Source organism: Notothenia rossii, assembly GCF_949606895.1.
Source record: "Notothenia rossii genome assembly, chromosome: 2".
NCBI classification, from domain to species: domain Eukaryota; kingdom Metazoa; phylum Chordata; class Actinopteri; order Perciformes; family Nototheniidae; genus Notothenia; species Notothenia rossii.
Genome location: NC_136904.1, coordinates 88281668 through 88308177, shown reverse-complemented (window position 1 = coordinate 88308177; position 26510 = coordinate 88281668). Strand labels below are relative to the sequence as shown.

Sequence of the window (26510 nt, the reverse complement as noted above, 5' to 3'; positions counted from 1 at the left end):
GTGTGTTTGTGTGTGCGTGTGTGTGTCACAGTGAGTAAGGAGGGGGGGGGGGGGGTTGCAGGGAAATCAATCATTAGCTGATTGATTGTTCAGCTTTTAATGCTCTTTGTAAATATGCTGACAAATACTGGGAGTTCCAATGCTTGACGAGTAAAGCTAGTAGACACTGTTTTTTTTACTTAACTACAATTGTGGAATTTAATCATTTTTGTTTAATGGTAGTTTAATAGTGTTTCTCTGGTATTTAAGTATTTTTAAAGGTAAAGTAATTGTACAATAAAAATGTAATCATTTTAAGAGAAAATAAGTGAGAATTGCAGTTGCCAGTCATTTTGTGTCCATTTCTGTATTTAGTCAATTTTTTATTGCATGAAGTGAGACAAGAGTTTAGACAAGACATAAGTTATGCATTCATTGTCAGGACAGGATTTACACTAAAGGGAAAAAACACAAAAAACAACAACAAATATTATGGTGTCAGATGTGTGTATCAGCAATAGTGCAGGCAGTTTGATGTGTAGGTTTTGTGCAAGTGTGTTTAATGGAGGATTATTTTTTAAAAGACAGGACAAAAGAGAGAAAGGGAGAAATAAATAAAGTATTCCGGTCATTTCTTAGATTCTTACACAGTTATATTTTTGCACTAAATTGCATATTCCTCCCAAACATTTGCAGTTAATCAAACTAGAGCTCATCCAAGGATGTAAAAAAGATACATGAATAAAAGTTACATTGCAGTGTGAGATATATCAATTAAAAGCAGCGGCAAAAAGAAAAGTCTTCAGCCTGGATTTAAAAGTAGTAAGAGTAGTTTCTGGTAGTTTGTTCCAGATATTTGGAGCATAATAAACTTCTCCATGTTTAGTTCTGACTGGGGACATAAAGTAAAGCAGACCAGGAGACCTGAGAGATCTGGATGGTTCATAATTTAGCAGTAGATCAGAAATGTATTTTGGGCCTAAACCATTCAGAAACCAGCAACAGTATTTTGAAATCAATTATTTGACAGATAGGAAGCCTGTGTAAAGACCTTCAGAAATGGAGTAATGTGATCCAAGAAATAAACCAAACTTATTTTTCATAGACTACTTTGCCCTTATCCTCTCCCTCTCTCTGGGCAGCTCTGAGGCGAGCCACTCGACGGTGCGTTGGCGGGCCTCCTCCCACGTAAACCTGGGGGAGTATCCCAGGTTGTCCTTGGCCTTCTGGTAGGAGAAGCTGAAGGGCGTGTTCAACATGGTGACCAGCTGCCGGTTCAGCGGTGGCACGATGCGTACGACGGGTCGGACCATCAGGCACAGCATCTTCATCAGGAAGCACACCAGGTAGAGCAGGCCCAGCGGGTACATCAGCTTCTCCTGGATGTTGAAGCCCAGAGGCGACATCACAACATAGTTAAAATCCGAGTAACTCATGTGTGGTGTGTCGTCGGAAATGAAGTAAAACTTTCCTCCGATAGCGTTTCTCTTCTGTGGATCTTTGAGGCTGCGGGCTGCTTGGAGGTGGGCCGTAGCCACGTTACCGACGTACACCGGATTCACTTTAGCTTCTGGTTTGGACATGCGGTAAAGAACGTTTTTATTCTTTATGCCGTCGCCCATGTGGCCCAGCAGGAAGCGGCAGCCCTCCCCGTAGATGTACATGGGTCTGAGGGCGCAGGTGGCCAGGCGGCCCCCGTTGTGGAGCATCTCTCCGTGGGCCTGGAGCGTACGCTGCTCCCCCTCCTGCTTTGTCATGCTATAGGCGAACTTCAGAGCGCAGGAGTACTCCATGTCCTCGTTGCCGTTGATTATTGGGTCACCTTTAGAGTTTGGTCCCATCACCTCGATGGTGCTCGTGTAGATGAAGGACACAACGTTCTCCTGAACACAAGCCTCCAGGAGCAGCTGCGTTCCTGCCAAACAAATAGTGCATACACGTTTAAAGAGATTTTAAATCACGGTGTTCAGAAGAGGGCATACGCAACCCAGTCTCACGGCATTTCATGTTATAGTCACGACATTTAATCTATTGATTCGTGTTCACCAACATTTTAAAAGCAATGTATTTCTATTGGTATTAGGTTTCGTGCCTGCAGCACGTCTTTTTGTCCGTTCGGGTCTTCGAAGACCGGAAGCTGTGGGGTTCATAAAAACATGTTCTTACTCAATATCAAGCCACGATTATTGTTTTTATTTTAAATCGTATAATGTCTGACTTTTTTTGTCGTCTATGAGGAAAAGAAATGGGGCTCAGAGCCTCAGAATACTGAAATCTGTATTTTTAAAAAAATCTTTTTTTCCTTCTAATTTGTTATTCTTTTCTAAATAACACACTGTTATTTACTCACCAATAACACACAATTATCCTTGTTTTTATTTATTTGTTTGATTCCATAATCTCTGGCTTTTTTGGCGTCCATCAGGAACTGAATTTCAAAATAAAAATTACCGGAAACAGACCTAGGCATTTTGAGCGATTACCCAAGATCCCCAGCTATGGTTTAAGCTCGCCGATTGGATGTTTTAGCCGCAATGCTGTGTTGGGATTTGGTGTCTATATGATATGAAATCGGAAAAACATTTTAAAAGAATAAAAGAATACTTAATTCCGAGTGTTCTTGCTTTTCTCTTTGAAAGTCATCACATAACAGCATTGTAATACACGGTTCGGCTGCATTACATATTACAGATCTGCCGTAGTTCTCTATTTATAGAGCCCTGATGAGAAGACCTTTGGAAAAACTGGAAGGAATGCCGCCGAAACTGAATACTTGACGTGGATCATAAATATATCAACAATTAAACAACATCTTCAATTTCTCTTCACACAATACGTCTCCTTGCAGTATCAACACTAATTCTGCTGACTTTTACATTTGATCTAATTCATAGATAGGTTATATTTACACCATAACGGTGCACACTTGATATAAAAGGACTTTGATTTTCTTTGAATATAAGAATGTAAATACTGAGTCTGAAATAATAAAGCAATATGCTGTAAAATTATGTGAAAGCATGAACATCTTCAGATGTTGTACATACATAAGTGTCCTACACTAATATACAAAGTTATTATGGCTGTGTGTACCTTGTGTGCACACAGCCATAATAACTGCCTAGTGGTTAAAGCACGTTATTGAATTATTGTTTTTATGTTATATTTGATTACAAAAATATTAAGAGTACATACTTTCATAGGGGGAAAGCAGAAGGTCAATGATAGCAATATAGAATATAAAAAGAAGATACTATAAGTGATCTCTACAATAAAACAGTTTAGTGCTGGATGTACAAAGATATTAATAGGAGGATGTGCAAAACAAAACAGACAATCTAATTAACCTTTATTTAAAAATTAAATAATACTTTAGATTAAGGTCTTCTTTTAAATAAGAAAAAAGCTTTGGGGATATCTACAGATAAATATTAAGCCTGACAAAGTACTTAACGTCTAATATATTGCTTTCCTGCAATGTTAACTATGTGGAAGCACTTATTTTAACTGATATTATACATATGAATTATACTCTTATGTATGTAGATAGTATAAGAAATGTGCAGAATATGACAGTTTAATGGTGGAGGTATTCACATATTGATAGATGTCTTGTAATGCGCTGTTGAGGAACCTCAGCTGCGACCCAAGTTTTTCATTCATTGCATAACTACACCGTAGTTGTGTGTATGATATGTCAATAAACCTTAGAAAATCTTGAAATCTTGAAAGGGATGTGCAAAATAGCCATTATACAGTCTTTAATTAACTATTAGTAGAGAATAACGAGTAATGAATATACTTTATTACTCGTTTCCATTCATGTCAATTGCAGATAAATGTTTAGTCTTCTCAAGCACCAACTATCAAATATCTCTCCTGATTGTTGGCACTTGACAATCACCTTCCCTGAATTTTACTCAGGTGTGACTAAAGTCTGCTTTAAGGGTTGTTTATATTTCACATCATTAATCAGAATCTTCAAAGTAACTCAAATAAGTGTAGTGGATTAAAAATACCAGGTTAACCTCTGAATTGTAGTGGAGTAGAATTACAAAGTAACAATGAGCTGTCATGTGGGTATATATTAATGCTGCCCATTATGGATACAAGCGATTTTCACCCATTTAGTAATTACATGTTTTACATTTGATAAAACCAATGTGTTTAATACTGGCAACTTCTAATTGTGGGAAAAACGAAAACGTTCAGTAGAGACGTCCCATAGAACATTTTGCGAAACACAATAGCCAGCATGTGTAGTGGGGGGGGGCGTTCGATTCCAGTTTTGGATAGTCTGGCGTGGTTTCGTTCCATTTCAAACAGCTGTTTGACGCTCGGTGTAACCTTGGCGCACTGCCACTCCAACATCCAATCCCAGAGCTTGAAGATTAATCACGGGGACAGTAGTCCTAAACGATAGCTGGGGATTATGGGTAGTGTAGTGTCTTCGGCCTCAGAAATGTTTTTCGGATTTCATATCGCATTAACACCATATCCCTACATGCATTCCGGTTAAAACATCCAATCAGCGAGCTTAAACCATAGCTGAGGATCTTGGGTAATCAGTTCAGTGGGTGTGTATCGCAATGATGCTCGAAATGTCCCTTATAGGTATACGTCTGTTTCCGGTTATTTTTATTTTGAAATTCAGTTCCTGACGGACGCCAAGAACGCCTGAGATTATGGAATTAAACAAATAAATAAAAACAAGGATAATTGTGTGTTATTGGTGAGTAAATAACAGTGTGTTATTTAGAAAAGAATAACAAATTAGAAGGAAAAAAAGATTTAAAAAAATACAGATTTCTGTATTCTGAGGCTCTGAGCCCCATTTCTTTTCCTCACAGATGACAAAAAAAGTCAGACATTATACGATTTAAAATAAAAACAATAATCGTGGCTTGATATTGAGTATAAGAACATGTTTTTATGAACCCCACAGCTTCCGGTCTTCCAAGACCCGAACGGACAAAAAGACGTGCTGCAGGCACGAAACATACTACCAATAGAAATACATTGCTTTTAAAATCGTTCTGTGTGACACGAAAAAAAGGGGAAAATCGTGTTGGTGAACACGAATCAATAGATTAAATGTCGTGACTATAACACGAAATGCCGTGAGACTGGGCTGGCATACGATGGCCTTGAAGGTCAAATCACCATAACATTACGTAAAACACAAAATACAACAAGTTTTCAGAAAATGTTGTCTGTTAGTTTGTGTTGACATTTTGTTTGAGTTTTTTTGTATGTGTCAAATATTTTTGTGTTTTTTTTTGTTATTGTTATTGTGTTTTGACCTTTTGGGCCACCATACAAATCTTTCTTCTTTCGTCACATCAACAAAAAAGTTAAAGGTGGGGTAGTTAATTCACTTCAGAAACACTTTTTGTTATATTCCATGGAATGCTCTTAACATCCCGATAGCAATGAACGCATTAAATGCTTTGACAATAGATACAAAAAACATTTCATCTGTGGAAGCCGTGGTGCTGTAAAAAGCAAGACCAATCATCTGAGCCGGCCCGGCTAAAATAACTGGATGGCCTACCTGCCTGTCAGCCTTCCATCTGTGCACAAATTTATCTCGTGCCCTCATTGGTCATGTGCGTGTTCGTGTGTGTTGGAGGAGGGGCTCTGTAAGGAAGTCTGAAGGAAGGGGCAGATTTTTTTCGGGGCTGCGTATTTTCAAATTCTAGCGCACTCGAGCTGGTTTCTCCATTCTTACCTACCCTACCTTTAACAGATCAAGTATACTATAATTTAAAGGCAGAGAATCTGTTGGTTGCCATACAAATAGTTCTTCTTTATCTCTCAGTGCATTAAAGTGCTGTCCTTACCTTTGACATTGACCCCGTATATCTCACTGTACTCCACCGAGTCATTAACATCAATAATGGCTGCGACGTGGAAGACGATCGATGCACCTCGACAGCTTTTTCTCAGGAAATCAGCGTCTCTGATGTCTCCCTCACAAACACTCAGCGTTGTTTTGCCTCTACAGTCTGACACACAAGAAACTCATTGATTAACACTCATCGATAAATCACATTCTTTATTTAAACGGAATGTATTGAGGTGTAGACATAATACACAATATAGCAGAGTAAAAACAATATAACAATACATCTGAGGCTCTAAGGACAAACAAAATGTAAGGCAATTGGATCAACTGAAGCAAGAAGAATTGGATCTGAAGTAGGATGAAATTAAAGACGTTTAAATTGCATTAAGATTAAGATTGAGCTAAGACTAACGTTACTTAGTTTTTAAAACAAAAACATCTACAGAATTATCTTCGGTATTTATTTTAAAGTAGTTGCATATACAGACATTAACCAACTGTAAACTCATTCTTTTTAGAAATGATCTCTGCTGGTTTAGTTGAGGTTAAGATAGAAGGAATACAAATCAATCACTTTTTTAATTTTAAAATGATTAATCGGTAATTGCTCCCTAAATTGGATCTTGGAAAAATAGATTTTCAAACGATCAAAGAGCTGGTACTAAGCATTGCCAAGTAATTGTTCTTCAGCCTCATAATATTAAGGGTATAAAAGAATAAATCCAATCATTTGACTTTGCTGTCAGAGACACACTTCTCTCTATACTTTGAAAATGGCTGCATAACGATTAAAAACATATGTTGTCAGGTTTTACCCTCCAGAGACTGTAGAAGCTGTGGCTGCACGTGTTTGTCCAGCAGTCGGATCTCAGCCAGCTTCTCCTCCTCCAGCAGCAGCCTCACCAGCCTCTTCCCCAGAAACCCTCCAGCTCCCGTCACTACACACACCTCGCCTCTCAGAGACATCGCAGCTAAATCCTCTATTAGTATCAGGACACAACACCCTTACAATGAAACCCCTTCTTGAAGCCTTCTCAAAAGTAAAACACTCAAAAAAGGGCTGGATGTTTCTGGTTCTGTTTCTGAGAGAACTACAACTCTTATGCACTCCCTGCCTCAAGTATTTCACTTTTTGTAAACTCACAAACGTCACCAGAAAAAGTAATTAGTTGCTCCAGGGCAGTTTTAAAAAAAAAAAGGGGGGTGGGCTCTGATTTTACAGGACGGATTTTGATGCTTTTTGGAGCTAGACAAAATAATGGGATGGGACGTTTTAAATGCCAAGGACATCTGCTGGTACACTCTTTGGAAATAACACTGACTGAAACATGATAATTGGGTCCTTTTAAAAAAAAAAATCTACTTTTACAAAATGAATGATTCCTCATGAATGATGGAAGAAAGGTCGGGATATTTTAAGGGTGATACAAAAAAAGTGCAAACGTCCTGTATTGATTTTCTGTGTAGAAGTAGTAACAGTTAGCAGTGCTTTGTGTCAACAAAGCATCTTTTAAGATATGTATTAATCAGGTAAACATATTCAGTCCGCTAAAAAGGATAATTGTTGCCTCTGAGATGTAGTGCAGTAAATGAGACTATAATATATGGAAAACAGAGTGGTAGGCAACTTTGGAGAAACCAGCAAGTGTGTAAGCTAGGTTTTTATCCAGGTGTGCAGAGGAAGAGGAGACACATCTTAATGGCTTCTTTTATCCATGTTTTCTGACTGTGTGACACCAGATATCAAAATGTATACACAAGCACTGAAAAAGTGGGTCTTTCATAATATGTCACCCATAACATTAAATGTCACTTAGACACTTTTATCCAAAGCAACTCAGATACTCAATACTGTGGGCAATTCCCACCGGAGCAATTTGAGGTGAAGTGTCTTGCCCAGGGACACAACGACATGCTGACTGCAGTGGGGTTTGAACCTGTGACCCCCTGATCCCAACACCAACGCACAACCCACTGCACCACACGCCCCCGTAATTCAAAGAGAAGTATCCAAGGATTGCTCCTACTGTATGTCTCAGTATGGATGCGTTTTCCCTTTCTGCACATACTGTACACCTGCTCTGAATCAGCCTCATTAGTCCTAGAGTTTCCTACTTATCGGCTCATACCCCCCCCCCCCTCAGGTTGCAAATTAGTCCTGTGCTGTGATTCATTTTGCACGCTTTTGTACCTACATTTGCAGAATCAGAATATCTTTATCTTCTTTATACATACGTACAGTATAATGAACTTAAATGTGCAGATTGAGCCCGCACAATCAATGGCATTGTTTGAACAACACGTTATATCACATTGCTGATTCATTTTCCTCTCTGTTTTGTCAAAACACTTTGAGAACACATTTTGCCAAGGTTCATTTTGAAGGGAAGATGAGTAGATCTGTTCTCCAGTATATTATTCAAACACTTTTCACTCCCTAAGCAGGTACAAGGCTACAGTAGATCAGCCAAATACAATAATATTCAACATTTCAAGGTGACATCTGTCGGCCAGAAGGCCAGAAGTCGTTTTCCCTCACACAGTGATGAATTATAGTGTATCATTGGCCATGGTTTGCTCTGGGAATTTTAAACTGGGTCATGTGGCTGTGGTGGAAACTCCACTGCTGCAGGGTTTCTGTCATGATTATCAGTATTATCATGTCCATGAACATCAAGGATAACATTTCCTACACTGGTGGAAAACAACTACTGTAAGAACATTTACTCAAGTATTAAACTAAAGTACAACTCTGGAGGACTTATTTTAGATATTTCAATTTACTTCTTATACTTCAGCTCCACTTAATCTAAGAGGGAAATGTTGTACTTTTGGGTCCATTGCATTTATTTTACAATTTTAATTACTTTGCAGATTCAGATTAATAATACAATCTTTAATCAACAAAAATATTTAGATTTATTTTCATAGAACCACGAATACTAAGTCATACAAATGTTAACCAGGTCTAACGTTGAAGTGATGAAAAAAAAAATGCATTAATGTTTATTATCCAATGTTTATTTGTTTCAAAGATATATCTTATTCTGAGATTGATCATTGAATTAGTACTTTTACTTTTGGTCATTTGGTCTCTTTTGATGCTTATACTTGTTTAATTTAACTTATTATAACTTGTTATATATTAAATGCAAGACTCACAGTGGTGTTACTACCTTTATGTATGAAAAGATACTTCTCCACTCACTGACTACACTTCAGTTTTTAATCAGGAGTCCAAAATAGACACTTTAGTCTCTTGATGTTAGCTACGTAAGTTCATTTGAAGTTATTTTCTATGTGGGTGATTGGTTTTAATTAGCTAGAGTATGCATAATATAGATGAATTAGGTCGAGTCTCTTCTTATTATACTGTAGAGTCTATGTATAGTAGCTGCCTGATTTTCAGTATTTGTAGTCCTTGGCGCTGCAGTTGATATCACAGCTGTCTGTTGTCTTATCTACAGGGTGAAGGATGAAGTCTCAAGGATAGTTTCATCGTCATCAGATCCACTGAAGAGTGTGTGTTTCAGTACAAATGTTTGTGCAGAGCTGCAGGTTCTCTTGTTGTCTAACGGCCTGTCCACACGGCGGCGTGCGTTGAAGCTTCAACGCTTCTGCCCATTCACTTTGAATGAGGTGACGTCACGCTTTGCCGAACTGCATTGTGGGAGCGTTGCTTCGCTTTGCTCGCTTCAAAAGCTGAGCAATGTTCAACTTTTGAAGCTTCGACGGAAGCGTCAGCCAATCAAATAATATGCCAGTACAAGCTCTAGCCAATCAAACCGCGTGTTTGTGTGTCCGGGGCGGGAGATTCATGTGATTGGTTGTTGGTCGAGCTTCAGACACGCCCGCCGGCAAGCTTCAACGCACGCCGCCGTGTGGACGCTGCGTTACGGCCCGTCCACACGGCGGCGTGCGTTGAAGCTTCAACGCTTCTGCCCATTCACTTTGAATGGGGTGACGTCACGCTTTGCCGAACTGCGTTGTGGTTCCGTCGTTTCGCTTTGCCTCCGTTGCTCGCTTCAAAAGTTGAGTAATGTTCACATTTTTAAGCTTCGATGGAAGCGTCAGCCAATCAAATCATATGCCAGTACAAGCTCTGGCCAATCAAACCACGTGCTTGTGTGTCCGGGGCGGGAGATTCATGTGATTGGTTGTTGGTCGAGTTACAGACACGCCCACCGGCAAGCTTCAACACTTGGGGGCTGATACAACTTCAGCCTTCACTGACAGTGATTAATGTGATATAAGGAGTATCATTAAAACTTTATTTTCATTTAAAAACATTGCATAAATATACAAAACCATTTTTACATGTTTGAATCTGTGCGTAAACTAAGTTATATTTCGAAAATGTGTCTTTCTGCTTGAACTACATGGTTATGGAACATCAGGAATTTCCAATCGAACATCTCAATCGTAATAAAAACATGTTTTGTCTTCTGGCTTACATCTCATGACTCTGAGCTAGCTGAAATACATAAATGAGCCACATTGTGCTTTTGACACACTTCATTATGAGTTGATCCCCCGTTTGATCATATGCCATTGAGTAACAAAGAAAGTATTTGTTAGTGGGATAAGGCAACGTTGTTTCACGACATTATTAGAGTGACTAATGCTATCCCTGAATTTGGAAACTCCTTCCAAGGTTATAGAGGTTCATGTGATTGATTTCAATGTCTTTGATCTGTGAAACATCAACAGTAAATGTCAATGTGAGGGGGAGGTTGGACCTTACATTAAAGATGGAAGGTGTGTTTAACATGTGGAAACTGCAGAGCTAAAAACACAAGCAGGGGACTTTGGCTGACAATAAAATGCAAGGACAGGAAATGGCACTAAAGATAGCAAAGTGTTATAGAGCGACGTGGCATTTTCAAACACTTGAATGTCGTAATAGCTTGCCACGCTTGTGTTTGCAACCCACACTGCTTCCTGTGTTGCCTTCTTCACACTCAAGGCAAAAGAAATCCATAACATTCATCTGTTTGCAACTTATATATATCAATATTCCAATTACTTGTATACTATTCTGCACTATTTCTATTATATTCTATTCTATTGTATTTACTTGCACAGTTTTATTGTGTTGCACTGTTGGAGGAGCCTGTGACCTAAGATTTTCATTCTCATAACTTCACTGTAGCTATTGTACAAATGACAATAAAAGCCTTGCATCTTGAATCGAAATCGGAAACTTCTTTGGTGCATGATCAGCTCTTGTCTGTGGGCAGAGGGCACTCCTGAATCTGAGCCTCGTCCACCCACCCCTCGGGCAGATGAACGGTCATCGTGCAGGCTCTGATCCCCCCCAGAGGCTCCAACACGTTGAACACCCGCTCCCAGACGTCCTTCTCCGGGTCGTACCGCTGCACAATGTCCACCATGCACCTGCTGTTCCAGGAGTACCCCCCCACCACGTAGATCTGCCCGCCAAACACCGTCACCCCCACATCGCTCTGGCCCCGAGGCATCGGAGCCACCACGCTCCATTGGTCGGTGTCCGGGCTGTAGAACTCGCAGCCCAGCACGTCGTCGTAGTCGCTGCTGCCTCTGAAGTGATTCCCTCCCATCACGTAAAGTCTTTCTCCCGCCGTGCACATGCAGTGAAGGCCGCGTAGCTCCATCATGTCGGAGCGGCGACTCCACGTGTCGGCGGCGGGGTCGTAGCACCAGAGCTCCTTCTGGAAGGTGTCGCGGGTGATGCCACCTGCGTGACAAAAGAGAATTAAATGTTACAGTATGTTTCAAAACGATAAATACCCTACAGGTGTTTCATTATAACAGGGGTCTTCAACGTTTTTAGGCCAATGACCCTTAGATTAAATACAGACAAAGTAGATATTTACCAAACATATTAAACAGGGCCTACAGTAACGCTTTAGTGTAATTTATAACACACTGTTTAATGTGCATGTATAATACCAAGCCATTATCGCTACATGCCACTCTGTGATTAAGCATATTTAGCTTACATTAGCTAGACCAGTGGTTCCCAACATGGGGGGCGCGCCAAAGCTCGCAGGGGGGGCGCCAGGCCTCAGATGATTTGAGGCCAAATATCATATTTAATTTTTTTTTTTTTACATATAATTGTAACGCAATACATGATTGTCACTAAAAGCCTTGTCAATACATTACAATAATAAAAAAAAAAAATTGATTAATTAATTTGAATACAAATTCAAGTTAGTAGCTATTATAGGCATAAAAAGACAGAAATGTATAATTCTTTCTTTAATATAAATCTTTCTTCTGCTGCACGTTAAGTGTCCAAACCGGGGTTGTCTGGATAAGCGCATTTTAAAAACATAGTCATTGTCCATGCTGATTTCATTTGGATTATTTGTCACAGTTGCTCCGATCAGATCGGTCTCCTCCATTTTATAGATTATTTAAGACTTTTGAATCCACATAAACACATCGGCAAAATCCGGTTTACTTTGAGCATGTGTTTTAAACAGTTTAATCCCTTTGTTAATTATTTCCACTTCCGCCGTCCTTTAATTTCTTCATACAGCGGGAATCCAAATGAATGAATCCTGAGTCCAATAACCATCAAAGTCACTCCAATAGTGCTCCTTAATTACGCTTTCATCCTCCTTTAACAACATACTTCACATTCATCCAGTTTGTGACAGTAGTTGTAGCATTTTGAGACTTGAGGGGGGGGGGAACGCAACTTCCAACAGGAGTCATTTGGGGGGGCTCTTGAGAAAAAAGGTTGGGAACTACTGAGCTAGACTGCCGATTGACAGTGTTTTGTAAATCTTTGCTACATCCCATTTTTTGGATACTTGTGAATTTAATGTGTCCTATCCATGCTTTAATTATTTTAACTTTCAAAGCATTGTCAGATAATCTTTTTCCGTCCCTCCTGGAGTAACTCTGAGGACCCTCTAGGGGTCAGACCCCATGTTGAAGACCCAAGGAAGGAAAGGATGGTTATGGGATACTGAGAATGTTTACACTTAGAAGCATGTGTGACTGTTAGTGAAAACTTTTGGGAGAAACACAATTTAGGACTCAGCTAATTATAAACTTGATTGATGTAAAATCTTTATATTTTTATTGAACCAAATAATTATGAAGTTATTAAATCTGGAAATGATGAGACTATAGTTTGCACCCAGGAAAAACAGTTTTAAGTCAACGTGTGTTCAGGTACTTTCCTGGGGCCGTAGTTTAAAAAAAACAACACACTTCCTTTCACACAATGTGAATGATGTCTGTTTTTTTATTACATTTTTGTTGTACTTATATCTTTTTAGTTAAAAGCTTCTTCCCACATTGTCCTGTAATGGTTTTGCTCAATCCTTCTAGAGGTCAAGGTGGTTACTGCCGTTATTGCACAGAGGAGCAGGATGTTGCAGTGAACAACACAATTATTCAGCATACTTCTTCTTTAACCACAAATGTATGTATAAATAAAGCTGACATACTTTAATACAAAATTAGATATGCAAAGCTTCAAACATCTAAATAATATTAGATATGCATAAATGAAGCACACAAGTCATTGAATACTGTTGCAATGGGTTTGATACAGAAGTGTGTTTTATCAACATAGTTGTAAATAATTATAATAATTCTAGAAATAACAGTCAAGAACCCCCCCCCCCCCCCCCTTCCTAATAGATACCCAACAGAAAACCATGTAAAACAAACTTTAACCCCTTTAGTATTGTGTCTTTTGTTTCGTTTATACTGAGCATGAGTTTAAGAATGTGACGCACACACAACATGTCGTGTATTCTGGTAAACATGACCTACCCTTTATAGTTTCTGAGAGCCGTGGGTTTCCATTTGTTGCCAGGTATTGAGACAGACCTTTGTGTGAAACTTATTTATCTGCTCTCAATGTGAGGAACTGGTTTCCTGGCCAAAGTTGCTAAGGAACCCAGCGGTTGGCTGAGAGTAGCTCATGAGAGTTGCGGCTAAACAGGAAGTGGTTTCAAATAGGCTAGTCATGCAGCCTCGTAAAAAAAAACATCTTATCAAAATATATATATTTTTTCTAGTACTATGGTCTCCCAACCTGATGCCAGGGCTGCCTTTAAAGCTGTTAGTGGGTCCCTGTTTGGTTTGTTTTGCACATAGCCAGAGAGTTCAAAGGAAGATTCCAGTTGCTTGGTATTAGTAAGGCAAACAAGTCTGGAGTTATGGTTTCTATTTTAAATCCAATTCCCATCAGGCCTGCAGCATTACGCACTCTTTAAGGCTTTTGAGCATCCACATGGTTCTCTTCTGTTTCTGTGAAATTTGATGTTGTTAAACAATTGTATCACTTTGGGGAGTGTGAAGTCTCTCTCAAAGGAGATGCTATCCGTCACAACTCTATACAGGCTGTCAATCTTACATATGAAGAAGTTGCATGATTTTGTTAGGCAGCTGTGAGAAAGCTTCAATAAGGAAGTGAAGTGAGATGCTGGGTGTTTGAAGCGTGTGGTCGACACAGGAGACGCTCTAAGTTGCGTCCCCCTGTGAACAGTCAGTGTTGGTTTCTTTTTACCACAAGCAGGTTTTCTGTAACTCCTACCATGAGCGTCACCTTTACCTAACAGTCTTTGCTAAACTTAACTATAATATAATCATAGAGGTAACAGAACAGAACATGTCTATATGAGTCATTCCTGAAATGGTCATGAGAGAAGTTTAGGAAGACACTGACTTATATATTTTAAGGAATTCACACATTGGCTTATGATGATACATTATGCCTTTTTTTACACATTTTTAACAAGTATTAAAGCTGTGGTTTTATGCACTTTGAAAACATGGTTTCACTTCCGTATGTTAAACATGGTAACTTTACCTGAGATGTACATGAGGTTCCCGTGAACTGTTCCAGCGTGGCCATAGTGAGGCTCCACCATGTTGGCCACAAATGTCCACTCATTTTTCCTCAGGTTGTAGCACTCCACCGTGTCTGATTAAAGAGAGATAAAGTTTGGAAAAGGAGAACATTTAATTAAGTCTATTTTTAGATACCTGCAATAAAATAATCCTGAATCCTGAGTTTTGTTTTTATTCAGAAGCAGCATTAACAGGAGCAACAGCTGTAGTCAGGAGCAGTATCAGAAGAGCGATACGTTTTCTTTCAGTACTGATTTCCAAAAGAAAATGTGTTAATATGCTAATTAAAAAAGGCTATAATCAATATTTTAAAACAACTAAACAATGACAGTCCTTCATCACCTGCATCTGGATTCCCCTCAGCTTTACATAGCTTTATAGCGAGTTTCAGGGCGACTGTGGCTGTGAGGGAGTGCAGTCGTCTTTTAACCAGAAGGTTGTGGGTTCGATCCCAGCCCATGCAGTCAACATGTCGATGTATCCTTGGGCAAGATACTTAACCCTGAGTTGCTCCCAATGGCTTGGCCAACGGTGTGTGAATGTTAGGTCCTAGAATAAGGTACACTGCTCTGTGTGAATGGGTGAATGACATGTAGTTTTGATAACAATGTCATAATGGACTTTAGAGTATGTTTTTGAAATACTTAGTTGTTAAAACTACCATAGTGGGTATTTATATTATATATTTAAGCAATAGCTCACGACAGGCCGTGGTATATGCTCATTATATCACAGCTAAGGGGCGTGGTTCGGCCCGACGCGAAGCGGGCAGGCAGTTTGCTTTTCAGCCCAACGGTATACTGTTTTTCTCAGACGCGGAGGGATACTGACTTGTTGTGAAAAGTAACTTACAATTCTACCCGTGGTATACGCTCAGTATATCACGGCTAAGAACCAATCAGATTGCTTGATTTGACTTGTCCGTTTTATAAATTTATTTACATGTATATATAGGAGGTGTGTGGCGCAGTGGGTTGTGCGTTGGTGTTCCTTTCAGGGCGGCACAGGTTCAAACCCCACTGCAGTCAGCATGTCGTTGTGTCCCTGAGACACTTCACCCCAAATTGCTCCTGTGGGGATTGCCCACAGTATTGAGTATGTAAGTCGCTTTGGATAAAAGCGTCTAACAAGTGACATGTAATGTTTCAGTTCATTTTGACTGAAAACACTGTTTTCAGACACACCATGCACTATTTCTAGAGAAAAAGCTCTAAACACCCAACTTTGCACAACCTACTAATCACCAAACAGTAGAGAAACCCAGTTAGCGGTTACCTGCTGAACAAAGTGGAGCATTTGGCAGCAAAAGAGATAGATATTTACCTACGGTATCGGTGGTAAAAGAGCTAAAAGAGGGATAGTATTGGACTTAAAGGTCTCCTATTATGCTATTTTTAGGCATATATTATGGGTCTCAGATATATACAAATATATAAAAAAACATATCTATGATGTGTTTTGCTCAAAATACCAAACAGATCATGCATTTAAGACATCCTTCATATCCCTCTGTTTCAGCCCTGTTAGAGAAACGCTGATTATGGGTCCTTAGCTTAAAAAAAAAAAAGTGGAGGTGGAGCTAATGCCTGCTCAGAATTACCCGAATGCTCCCGTCATCAAATGCCATATCACGTTCCAAACCACATCAAGGATTATTTCTGAAACAGTATGGAGCTCAAATGCTTTTTCCCTTGCGGGTTTACCACAAGGTGAGTAACTTTTTCTAATTTCCTGCTTTTTTACACATTCTCTCTCCAGTACAGCTTAGCTCTGAGTGTTAGCGATGCTTGCTAATGTAAACACAGACCATATTACGTCCAAAACAGTCGGGCATTGTTTCTGACAGCAACGTCTCTGATAGGGCCGGTCGTCCACATTTCCGATATTGCGTCATATCGGACGCAAATCTGGATCAGCTCCGTTGTAGACCCGTTTTTAGAGATTTGGGTACGGACACTTTGTTTCTGACACTTTGTGAGTTCCCTGACACACCGGGGACACATATTTATGTATAAAAGACAAGTGCATTTTGCATGATAGGTCCCCTTTAAAAATGGATCAGCTACCAGTAGTAAAAGCAGTATTGACAGCAGTGAATTTTATCAGCTCACCGATCTCCCCTGATGTATTCCTTCCTCCAACTGCAAACAGTTTCCCCTTCAGAGCGCTCAGGTGGAAGAAGGTCCTCTTCTCGTTGAGTGAAGCGATCTGAAGCCATTTGTCGAAGCGCGGGTCGTAGCGGTAAGCAGTGTCTATGGCCGTCTTACCTTTGGTGTCATAAGTGCTCTGGCCTGAGAAGTCAACAAGAATAAAAAAAAGGATTAATTATAACCTCTAAAAATAATTTTATTTATGCTTCTGGATTATTTTGGTTATACTTGGAATGGTGATCATGCATGAGGAAGTGGTTTAACTTGTAAAAAGAAATTGTGCAAGCCTGCAGTTCCTGTTAACCAGACCAAATAGGGCTAGTTTTGGGTTATGCAGCAGATTCTATGGGCAGACCTTTTATCCTTTTTTCACAGTATCGGTTAGGGTATTTGCATAATAAGGCGCAAGTTTCTCTGTGACACAATATGTCAACGCATATGCACATTTGGTCACTGGTGATGGATTGCCATAGAACTTCGATTCACAGTCATCAATGAGCAAATGTGCTTATTTTAAATGATTACTGGTCTACATTGTTTCCCTTATTTGTATTTATATAATATTGATATTTTGTACGAATTAATTTGTTCCTATATTTTTGCATATCACTGTCCTGTAGTTAGCATGGACCATGCTTGACATGTTAGCTGTTTGGTGTATATGTGTTTGCTCATAGCTAAAAAACAATGTTAAATCAACACATGCAGTTTGAACTTCCTGAAGAGTGTGTAGTGCAGTTGCTCTGACCTCCAACAATAAAGAGGAAACCTCCAAGCAGAGCCACGCCATGCTGGTACCGTGGGACCTCCATGGGCTTCAGGGCCCTCCAAATGCCGCTCTTCTCGTCATACAGCCTCAGCTCCCGGCTCACCACCAGCTGTTGTCGCATCACACCTCCGAGTGCCAGGATGTGTGTGTCGTCTGAACGTATCTGAGTCCGCTCGGTCTGCAGGGCTGGCTGCATGAAAGGCATCATCTGGTAGTTGCTGGCCTCCAGCAGCAGGTTCACACAGGCCGTGTCCGAGCGCATCATGGACTCTGCTCCTTCTTCATCGTCCTGGGAGATCTGAATCAGATCGCTGGGGCTCATCAGTGGGAAGCGAATGTGGCGCATCAAGCCGTAGACAGAGGAGCGGCGGTTGGGGTAGTCATACTCCAACCATCCTTTGGCGATGTGGTAAAGCTCCAACTCAGAGAAACCCTGCAGGGAGTTTTTGGACAGAGCGTTGGCCATGCTGGTTTCAGATAGCTGGAGGTAGCGGCCGCACTCTACCAACGCTGAGAGGTTCTGTCGCACAAATTCACCTGGGTTTGATACAACGAAGAAAAGTTATTTATTATGTTATCAAACCAGAATGATGTGTAATCTTAAAGATAAGATAGGATAAGATTTTTATACATCCCTGTTGGGAAGTTCAGCATCAAAAAGAGTGAAGCACAGGGTAGGATAGTTCCCATCACACAAGGATCGTAGGTGCCATAATGCTACTTAGCCCAAGCTCATTATTTGTATTATTATTATTTGTTTAAGTCACTTTTATTTGTTTGTTGAGCACTTCCGGTAATTGTCACATGGGTGTGGTTTGTCTATTTAAGTCACCTGTTTCATGTTGAGAGAGATTGACAGAGGGTGAGCTTGTGCTGTAATTTTTTCTGTTGACCGTTTTGTCCATAGTTACTATGTTATGATTTTGTTTATTAAATATCCCAAAAACTATCTTGCTTCCCTATGGACTTTCTCTTCGAAAATGCGTCACAGTTTATAGCCAAGTTTAGCCTCTCGGCGACTCAAACGTAACTGGGGATTGAGCCATCACAAGGATAATAGGAATGCAAAATTAAAGTCAAATAAACATAATCAAAATATGAACATGATTATGCCATTCTAAAGAAGGTAAGTAGATACAAACAATGGAGTGGTTTCAGTGATTGCTGACTTTGTGTAGCTGAATGCTGATCATACCTTCCACCTGATCTATGTATTATGACAGATTTAAGAAAGATTATACATTAAGATTCGATTTGTTTTATGAAAACTCACCTATATTCAGCTGGAGGTCCTTCAGAAGCAGGTCTGTGGCGATGCGCTCCACCTCCCCACAGTTATCAATAGTGATCTGCATCGAATGACAACACAAGAGGGAAATAAAGTTAAACAAATTGTGAAAAATTACAACTTTTCACTGCGTAACGTAAGACATGTCATCAATACTTTGCTTAGTTTGCAGCTGCAACTATTTATAATCAATCCCAAGTGGGCCCCAATGAAGATATGTAATTCTGCACTGATTAATTAAAAAGAAAAGCAATGAATAAAACAATGAAAAGTCATGGAGCTGCAACTATTAACAATTACATTCACAAGTCACTCATATTTATCTTTTATTCTGCACTGTTTAATTGCCACCAAGAGAGAGGGCATTAGGGGACAGCGGAGCACTTGGAGCGATCTTGCAGTTTTAATGACCTGAATTTATGCATCATCATCATCATTTCTCTCACCTCGCTGCTCAGTAGCTGATTACAGAAGCTCAGGACGGGCATGACCTGCAAGAAGTTTGCCGCCTCCAGCGTCTCCTGGAGATTAACCATGTCGAGGTTGACGGTGGATGTGTAAATGAAGTCTATAATGTTCTTTAAGCCCGATTTAGTGACTCCATGCAGCTTGATCTCTCTCATCTCCTGCTCCCTCATGCCTCCTGAAGGACAGAACAAGTACGAAAAGGGGAATGCAGTATTTTAAAAGATTTGTGCACAGTCATGAAGATACAGAGAAAGCCTGGCTGCTCATTATCCCCCCCTGTATGATGTCAGACAAATACAGAAGTATAGCTGTTAAAAAGGTTGTAAACAAATGTCTCCCTAGCCTCTGCAAAGCTGCAACTGAAATGCAGAAGTGAGTGAAGTTCTTCCTCTTTTCAAAGTTCAAGGTCCAAGGTTCTATATTGTCAAACTAACATAGCTACAGAGTAATTATGTCGTTGAAAATCTTAGGTCACAGGCTTCTCCAACAATGTAACACAATAATACAGACAATATTAAATTATTTTACTATAGCCTACTATTTTCTTTTACTATTAGTGAATGTTATTCTAGAAGTGTAAGTATGAGTAGTGGCACCTGGAATAAATAACATGTTTGGCATTTTATATTACCCTTCTTCACCACAACATCAACATTTACCATAGGGAAGAATCCTGTATGTATTCATGAATATTTTGCATATCTAGTAATGTGACAGCACAGACTAACGTTAGTGAAAGTATGTTAGCTAACAAACTTAGTCTGAGATGGCTACATAACATAGGATTAACCCTTTTTAGTATGTGAGTACAATGGCTTTTGTGTTTGTTGATAATTAGCTAATGTTAGCATGTTATTAAACTATATATATATATATATATATATATATATATATATATATATATATATATACACCTGCCAAATATCCGAGTGTTAGCATAGTAATCAGGAGCATGTTTTGTTTGCTATCGTTAGCATTTAGCACAAAGTACACCTTTCAGGATATCGGGTAGCCACGTGATAAAAGTGCATGTCATTCCCCGACTCTATTACCCCCACTTTCCTGTCTCTCTCCACTATATCTATTATAAAGTCACAAAATGACCCTAAAATCCTATTTATTTAAAAAATGAAATAGGCCAACAGCCTCACAGAGCTTGCTAGCATGTTGCTTGGCTATTAGCCTTATTTGGACTGAGGTTTGTCTTGAATTCATGTATTTCTAATGGTTTATCCACCCAAATATTCCATGTAGCGTTACTCTAAATGGAAATGTATTGTCCCTTATTGTACTTCAGCATGTCTTTGACTCGAAAGCCCGAGTTTCCTACGTTGTCTGCTTTCAGCCTGATAAACCTGGACATCTCACCTGTAAACATCGCCTTGAAATAGTCACTGGATGAAGCCATGATGACTCTGTGCACGGGGAACGTGTCTGTGCTGTCTCCAGGGACCAAGACGACATCACAGAGTGTCTCATCAGCCCGAAAAGCATCAAAGCCCTGCAGGAAATCACAATATTTGACATAATTAACTGCAGTTTTACATCGAATGACATTTATTTAGAGAAACATTTGACTATTGTTCAGTTAAATGTGGTACCAAAAACATAAATATATGTTGTTTGTATGTTGTCTTCCCCTGAATGTTGTACGTCTCTTGTTTGTTTGTTTTTGTATTTTTGTACAAAAACCTCGAGTGCCTCTACTCATCTCATTGTACCCATATAATGACAATAAAGATTATATTCTAAAAAGCTACAGGAAGTAAATGCAATGTTCTTTTAGGTGCCAGTGTGCAACTCCCACATAATATGATAATCAAATGACGACTAGCTTTCTCCAGTAAGTGTGTCCCAAAAGGAATGTTTGTGTTTAAGTGACAAACCTGCAACACAGCAGATCCGTGCTCATTGCTGCTGAACACCTTGGACAGCGGTCTGGGGGGAAGTTTGGGCTTTGTGGCTTTATCTGGACGTTTAGGTGGTGCTGCAACAGGTGTAGGTAGAGGAGCAGGAGCTGGTTCAGGGTCTGGTGGAGGAGGTGGCCTGTCATCTATTGGACACGGTGAGAAAAGTCATGATACTTCAGCTAGAGGTGCATGGACCTGCTAAGATGGTGATGGTGAGAACTACTGGAGATGAAGTATAGCAGTATTAGCAACACGATGCATGTCATGTATCAAAAGTAAAAATTCTTATCATGCAGAGAGACCTCTTAAATGTGATAACATAATATTTAGATGTAGTTAGTTGAGCTGTAAGGATTATTTAGATTAAATTAGATACTTAAGTATATGCCTCGTCATACGTATTTCATATTTTATAATCTAATCATAGGATTTAAAATCATAATTTGAAAAGTAACTGCAAACTAAGCTGTTAGATAAAGTTTTAATGTAGAAAGTAATTTCCTCTCAAATGTAGTGGTTTAGTTCCTCAAATTGTACTTAAGGGGCTTGAGTTAATGTACCTGCTTTGTTTGGTCTGTTTGCATTGGATAATCACTTTGAATGTAAAGTGTATTTCCTCCCTCACATCATATGGGCTCAGTATTTACAGCAATAGTAATAATTAAAGGATACACACACACACACACGCACACGCACACGCACACACACCTTGCTGAGCAGGAAGTCTCTCCGGCTGAGCTGGAGGTCTCGGAGGATCCCGGGACTGATGTCTGCTCAGACGAGAGAATGTACGGCTCAGCCTCGACGAACCGCTGTCATCTCCACTTCCCCTGGAGGAGGAGGAGGAGGAGGAGGGGGGAAGCTTGAATGTTACTGTGTCATTTTCACTTTCTCAACAATAGATTCTTATCACAGGGCAATCTGATTATGTGACATCAATAATTATGCTGTCGCTCCTATATCAATATAAACTTTATAGATTTGTATTTGATTATTGAATGTTTGTATCCTGCATTTCTTGCACATTGCCTTGCACTATTTAATTTTTACTCTGTCTCTTCTTGCACCATTTTTTATTGTTTTATGTCTTATATATATATTTATGTTGTATTGTTGGAGGACTTAAGATGTATAATAAGATTGCCATTCCTACAGCTATGACTTGAATCTTTGGTTCTTTAGCTTGTTATGCATTGGCCCCTGATTCTGAATCTGAAACCTGTCAACATTATTTATTTGAAGAGTGTCATTAACTGTAAGGGCAGTTGGACACTCAATTTAGTTTTGTATCCCAGCACTTCCTCTTATGTTGTGTACAAATACCACTTCCTTCAGTTATTTTGGCAGACCTTAAATAGTTGCATGGCCTTAAACGATTTGAATAATTTGACAAATGGAGATTTGTGCTGCAGACCAGCAGTTTACAAAAGTCCCTCATCGGTTTTGTGTTCAGTGTTTTGAAAAGGAGGAACCAGTAAAGTTGACCACTTCTCCTCTTTAAATTATTTCCTGACAAGCTACTCACATACAGTAAGGTCAAACAAAAACAATACTCTGAGAAAGAAAACATACAAATATTAAAAGGTGTTAATGAGGTGCCTTATTCGCCAAATTGGATAATGACATGTCTTGTAATTCACAAAGACCTCCTGGAAAACAATTAAACAATTAACAATTAAATATTTCATTTTTATTTAACACAATGGGAATACAAAGCAGTTGGAATTGCTTTATTCTAACAACATTTCTCGGAATTACAAGTGTCCAAATGTTTAAATATTTATGTAAAACCTAAGTACTTACCTAAGTAAAAATACAATCCTTTAAAAACACATCATGTGTTCCTGTCCCTAAAAACCTTAAACATAAACACATTGTACAGAAGTAAGGGCTTAAGATAAATGCTCCAACATGATTTAGAAAAGAAACAAAGAAACTCCAACTCTTTAATTTGAGTGTTTGTGTTTCAAACCTCATGACTGGGAACTCCTCTAATTCCAAAAATCTATAAACCCTCAAATAATCCTGAAAATAAAATACAAGGGTTGAATTATGGCAAATATTTTAACAAGAGCAGAAATATTGAAATATAAAATCAGCTTACCCCATTTCATTAGCCTCTTGTGGTTGAGGACGCTGGTTACGCTGATTAGACTTCCTGGAGACACATAAAAGTTGAAGTGGACGGAAATAGATTTTATGAAATACAAAATAAAAGATAATGTGATGATTTTTCAGCCCAAAAGAAAACCATTACAGGAAAAGGTCATCCATGGTAAACAGAAATATCTCTTCCTGTGTGAAATGACTCATCTTTGACTATATGTATGTGACTCTCTGCATAGACTCTGTATAAGGTCATTCTTCCTGTTGTGATGTTCCCTTTTCTACACAGTGATCAATTCTGTGTTTGCTGTGGCCTCGCTCATTGAAAGACAGACTCCAGACTTTTTCTAAATACTTTTAGACCTTTCCCTTACAAACAGCATACACGTCATATCATATTTTTTCCCCCACAAAGGTTGTTGATCAAAGTGAATTTTGTGAGGTTTTATTTATAATGTCAGCATTCATTTAACACATCCTTGTGTGAAGTTAATCTTTAGATACAATCAGACATTTCACAGACATTGTGTTCATTCAGCTGCAGAATCATTCCTATACCCTTATGTTGTGTTCAGGTCTCCCGTGACCCGTTTCAAGTTAAAATGATATAATAACTACTCTTTAGTTTTTTTTTATCGGAACAAGGCTTCATGATATCCTCCACAACAGCTAAAGAATACAAAACAGATTTTGAACATTTTAGCCAAGTCTGAAGGTCTCTAAAAAAAAAAGCGGATAATTTGGTGTTCGGGTCTGGGGAGACCCAGCAGCATTTTTGGGGGTGACTCGGAGTCAAATTTGGCCCAATCAAGATTCATCTTTGACTTTAGACACCCCTCTCCCACCCCTTCTTCCACTGTAACAATATTTTTTCGCAACATGCACCTGGTCTCCCCTCCCTCTGCCCCCCTCACCCCATGGGAACTCAACCTTTCTCAAAGAATATGTACACCAACACTTGAACCAGAACACACACATGCACGTGTGCAATATGTGGTGTAATGAGTTTTGGGGCCATAAAATAAAATAACAGCAGGATTGTACGGTTATGAATGTATAATAAGTTAGTTACGATGTAGTTCAAACAACATTGGATGATAGTCATTATTATTGTGTGTTTTGGACTGAGATAAATCATGGGTCAAAATTGAACGGTAACAGCTTTCGAACACAACACAAGGGTTAAACAAATAAATGTGCATAATTGGACGAAAAATAATGACCAATAATCTTTTTTATGCTCCCTAATTATTTTCATCTACCTACCACATTAGTACATTTTTAAGTATGTGATGAATCATTTAGGTACCTTAATTAGCAATGTATTGTTCTTATAGCAGTTTTTAATTGTTCAATTAGATCCCACGTTCATCTTTGTACAGCTTCAGCGTTTCTGTGATAATATTCGTCACGTTATTGTGGTCTGAGAGACTTGTTTGTTTGAACGCAATTTAAAAAAAGGTGACAGTTTCTGCCGACCACACATAATTACTCAAGTGGAAAAAGTGATGTTTTTGACAACACGTAATGTAGCATCATTACTGTACATCATAAAATGACTTTAATAGTATTACAGGCATTTACTTGCTATTTCCTGTTATTTTGTTTTCAGCGCGCTGCCAGGTTTCAGTGCACCTGTCTTTTTTTTTTTGGTGTTCTTTGTTTAATCTTGAAATGTCTTCATGTTATTAGGTTAAGTTCATATGTGGACCCTGATAGGTGCATCAGCTAATGGGATCCCACATCATGCAACTAGGCCTACCTTAAATCACCTCTTACAATAAACAATATGTCTCTTTTTTATTCAAGAAGTGATTTCATTTAGGTATTTGTGTGACCGCACTCAAGTTTCTTTCAACGTATCATTATGATGTTAGTGATGATCAGTTATAGTGTCAATATCCACTAACCTAGAAATTATATATTTGCAGTTTTAAATACACATAATCCCTCTATATATTCAAAGTAATATACTAGCCTACTGTACGCATTTAATATGTATGCCTTTGCTTCCTTCGTCCTGTAAATTGTTCAGTGAGTAGCACAGAGACATTTGAAACTGGTGTCAAACCTTTCCTGTTTGTGCACGTACTTGGCCAATAAAGCTGATCCTGTGACAGTTTAATTATAAATCTCTACAAAACCTGATAAAAATTAGTACAATTATGTACATCACTGCAGCCTGAATGTACCTCACTGCAGTTTAAACAGACAAATATGAATTTTAGGTATACTTATTGTCATGTACTGTTCCCTGCTGCAGGTGCGTCACATGGATCCAGATCTAAAACACACAGAATCACCTGTTGAGGACTTACCTGGAAGAAAGCTTCCTCAGCAGCCCGGACCCCAGGCCTCTCTCCAGCCTGTATGTCTTAACAGCCCGATCTGTGAGAGAAACTCAGCAGAGAAATGTCTGCTGCTCTGAACCAGCTGCTCAGAGAGTTGAAGCGTTTGCGTGAGCATCAACTTTTTTTTTTGCCTAAACCGAGACCTCAGTCACTTCCTGTGCTACTTCTCTTTCTCAGGGTGCGCCTTCTTGCATCTCCCCACACCAGTGTGACACACTTGTGATACTGTTAATGAAATCAGCAGCAAAAAGTATCACCAGCTGTTTAAAACGTTTTGAATTTGGTATAAAGGCACACTAGCAGGCCTTAAATATGGAGGAATGTTCTCAAAAAGGATAATTCATTCTTATATTTTTAAGGTATTTGCATGTCTTTTACTGGATGAAAGTTGAAAACATGTTGCTCAACAGAATGCAAAGACAAAACCAAACGGTCTTTTTGTTCTATCTTTAGCTGGGCCTTGACCTTTATCTGATGTATGAATATAAGACAGTGTTTCTCAAACCTTTTCATACCAAGGACCACTTAACCAATAAAAAAACACTCGCGGACCACCTAACTCAACAAACATCCAAAAACACATCGTTTTTCTAGAACAGATTACAAATCGCCTGAAACTGGTACAAAGAGGTGGCAACATGTGTGATGAAGGTGTTACGCTGGGCTATGTGATGCAATTGAAAGTGAAACTTAAGCTCGCTCCATTGCGGAAATATTTGCGCAAGAGTGCAGACAACTTAAATTAATTTATTTCAAATGTGAAATTTTACCAATGTACT

General features: G+C 39.1%; 2 protein-coding genes across 2 annotated transcripts; both read right to left on the bottom strand.

Annotated features, from left to right (window-relative positions):
- Positions 1–349: 349 nt before the first annotated feature.
- On the bottom strand, positions 350–6961 carry hsd3b1 (hydroxy-delta-5-steroid dehydrogenase, 3 beta- and steroid delta-isomerase 1). Its single transcript, XM_079665435.1, has 3 exons — positions 6643–6961; positions 5823–5987; positions 350–1894 (listed from the first exon to the last, which is right to left on the bottom strand). Exons 1-3 carry the CDS (start codon positions 6791–6793, stop codon positions 1086–1088), a joined length of 1125 nt encoding a protein of 374 aa, XP_079521561.1. The 5' UTR covers positions 6794–6961; the 3' UTR covers positions 350–1085.
- A 3123-nt stretch (positions 6962–10084) lies between these two features.
- Positions 10085–25851, bottom strand: LOC307027494 (kelch-like protein 9). Its single transcript, XM_079662497.1, has 11 exons — positions 25699–25851; positions 23379–23432; positions 21983–22104; positions 21251–21417; positions 20733–20865; positions 19343–19539; positions 18882–18957; positions 17588–18145; positions 16801–16980; positions 14649–14762; positions 10085–11543 (listed from the first exon to the last, which is right to left on the bottom strand). The coding sequence occupies exons 2-11, from the start codon at positions 23381–23383 to the stop codon at positions 11047–11049; spliced, it is 2049 nt and encodes a 682-aa protein (XP_079518623.1). The 5' UTR covers positions 23384–23432; positions 25699–25851; the 3' UTR covers positions 10085–11046.
- Between the last annotated feature and the right edge of the window lie 659 nt (positions 25852–26510).

Excerpts from the sequence above, each read along its gene's own strand:
- LOC307027494 (XM_079662497.1), bottom strand. Across the intron at positions 20,866-21,250 it reads ACGGATCTGCTGTGTTGCAG|GGCTTTGATGCTTTTCGGGC; the intron begins GTTTGTCACTTA and ends GATTTCCTGCAG. Across the intron at positions 16,981-17,587 it reads TTTCCTCTTTATTGTTGGAG|GCCAGAGCACTTATGACACC; the intron begins GTCAGAGCAACT and ends TTGACTTCTCAG.
- hsd3b1 (XM_079665435.1), bottom strand. The coding sequence starts at position 6,793 with ATGTCTCTGAGAGGCGAGGTGTGTGTAGTGACGGGAGCTGGAGGGTTT. Across the intron at positions 5,988-6,642 it reads GCTTCTACAGTCTCTGGAGG|ACTGTAGAGGCAAAACAACG; the intron begins GTAAAACCTGAC and ends CTTGTGTGTCAG. Across the intron at positions 1,895-5,822 it reads ATACGGGGTCAATGTCAAAG|GAACGCAGCTGCTCCTGGAG; the intron begins GTAAGGACAGCA and ends TTTGTTTGGCAG.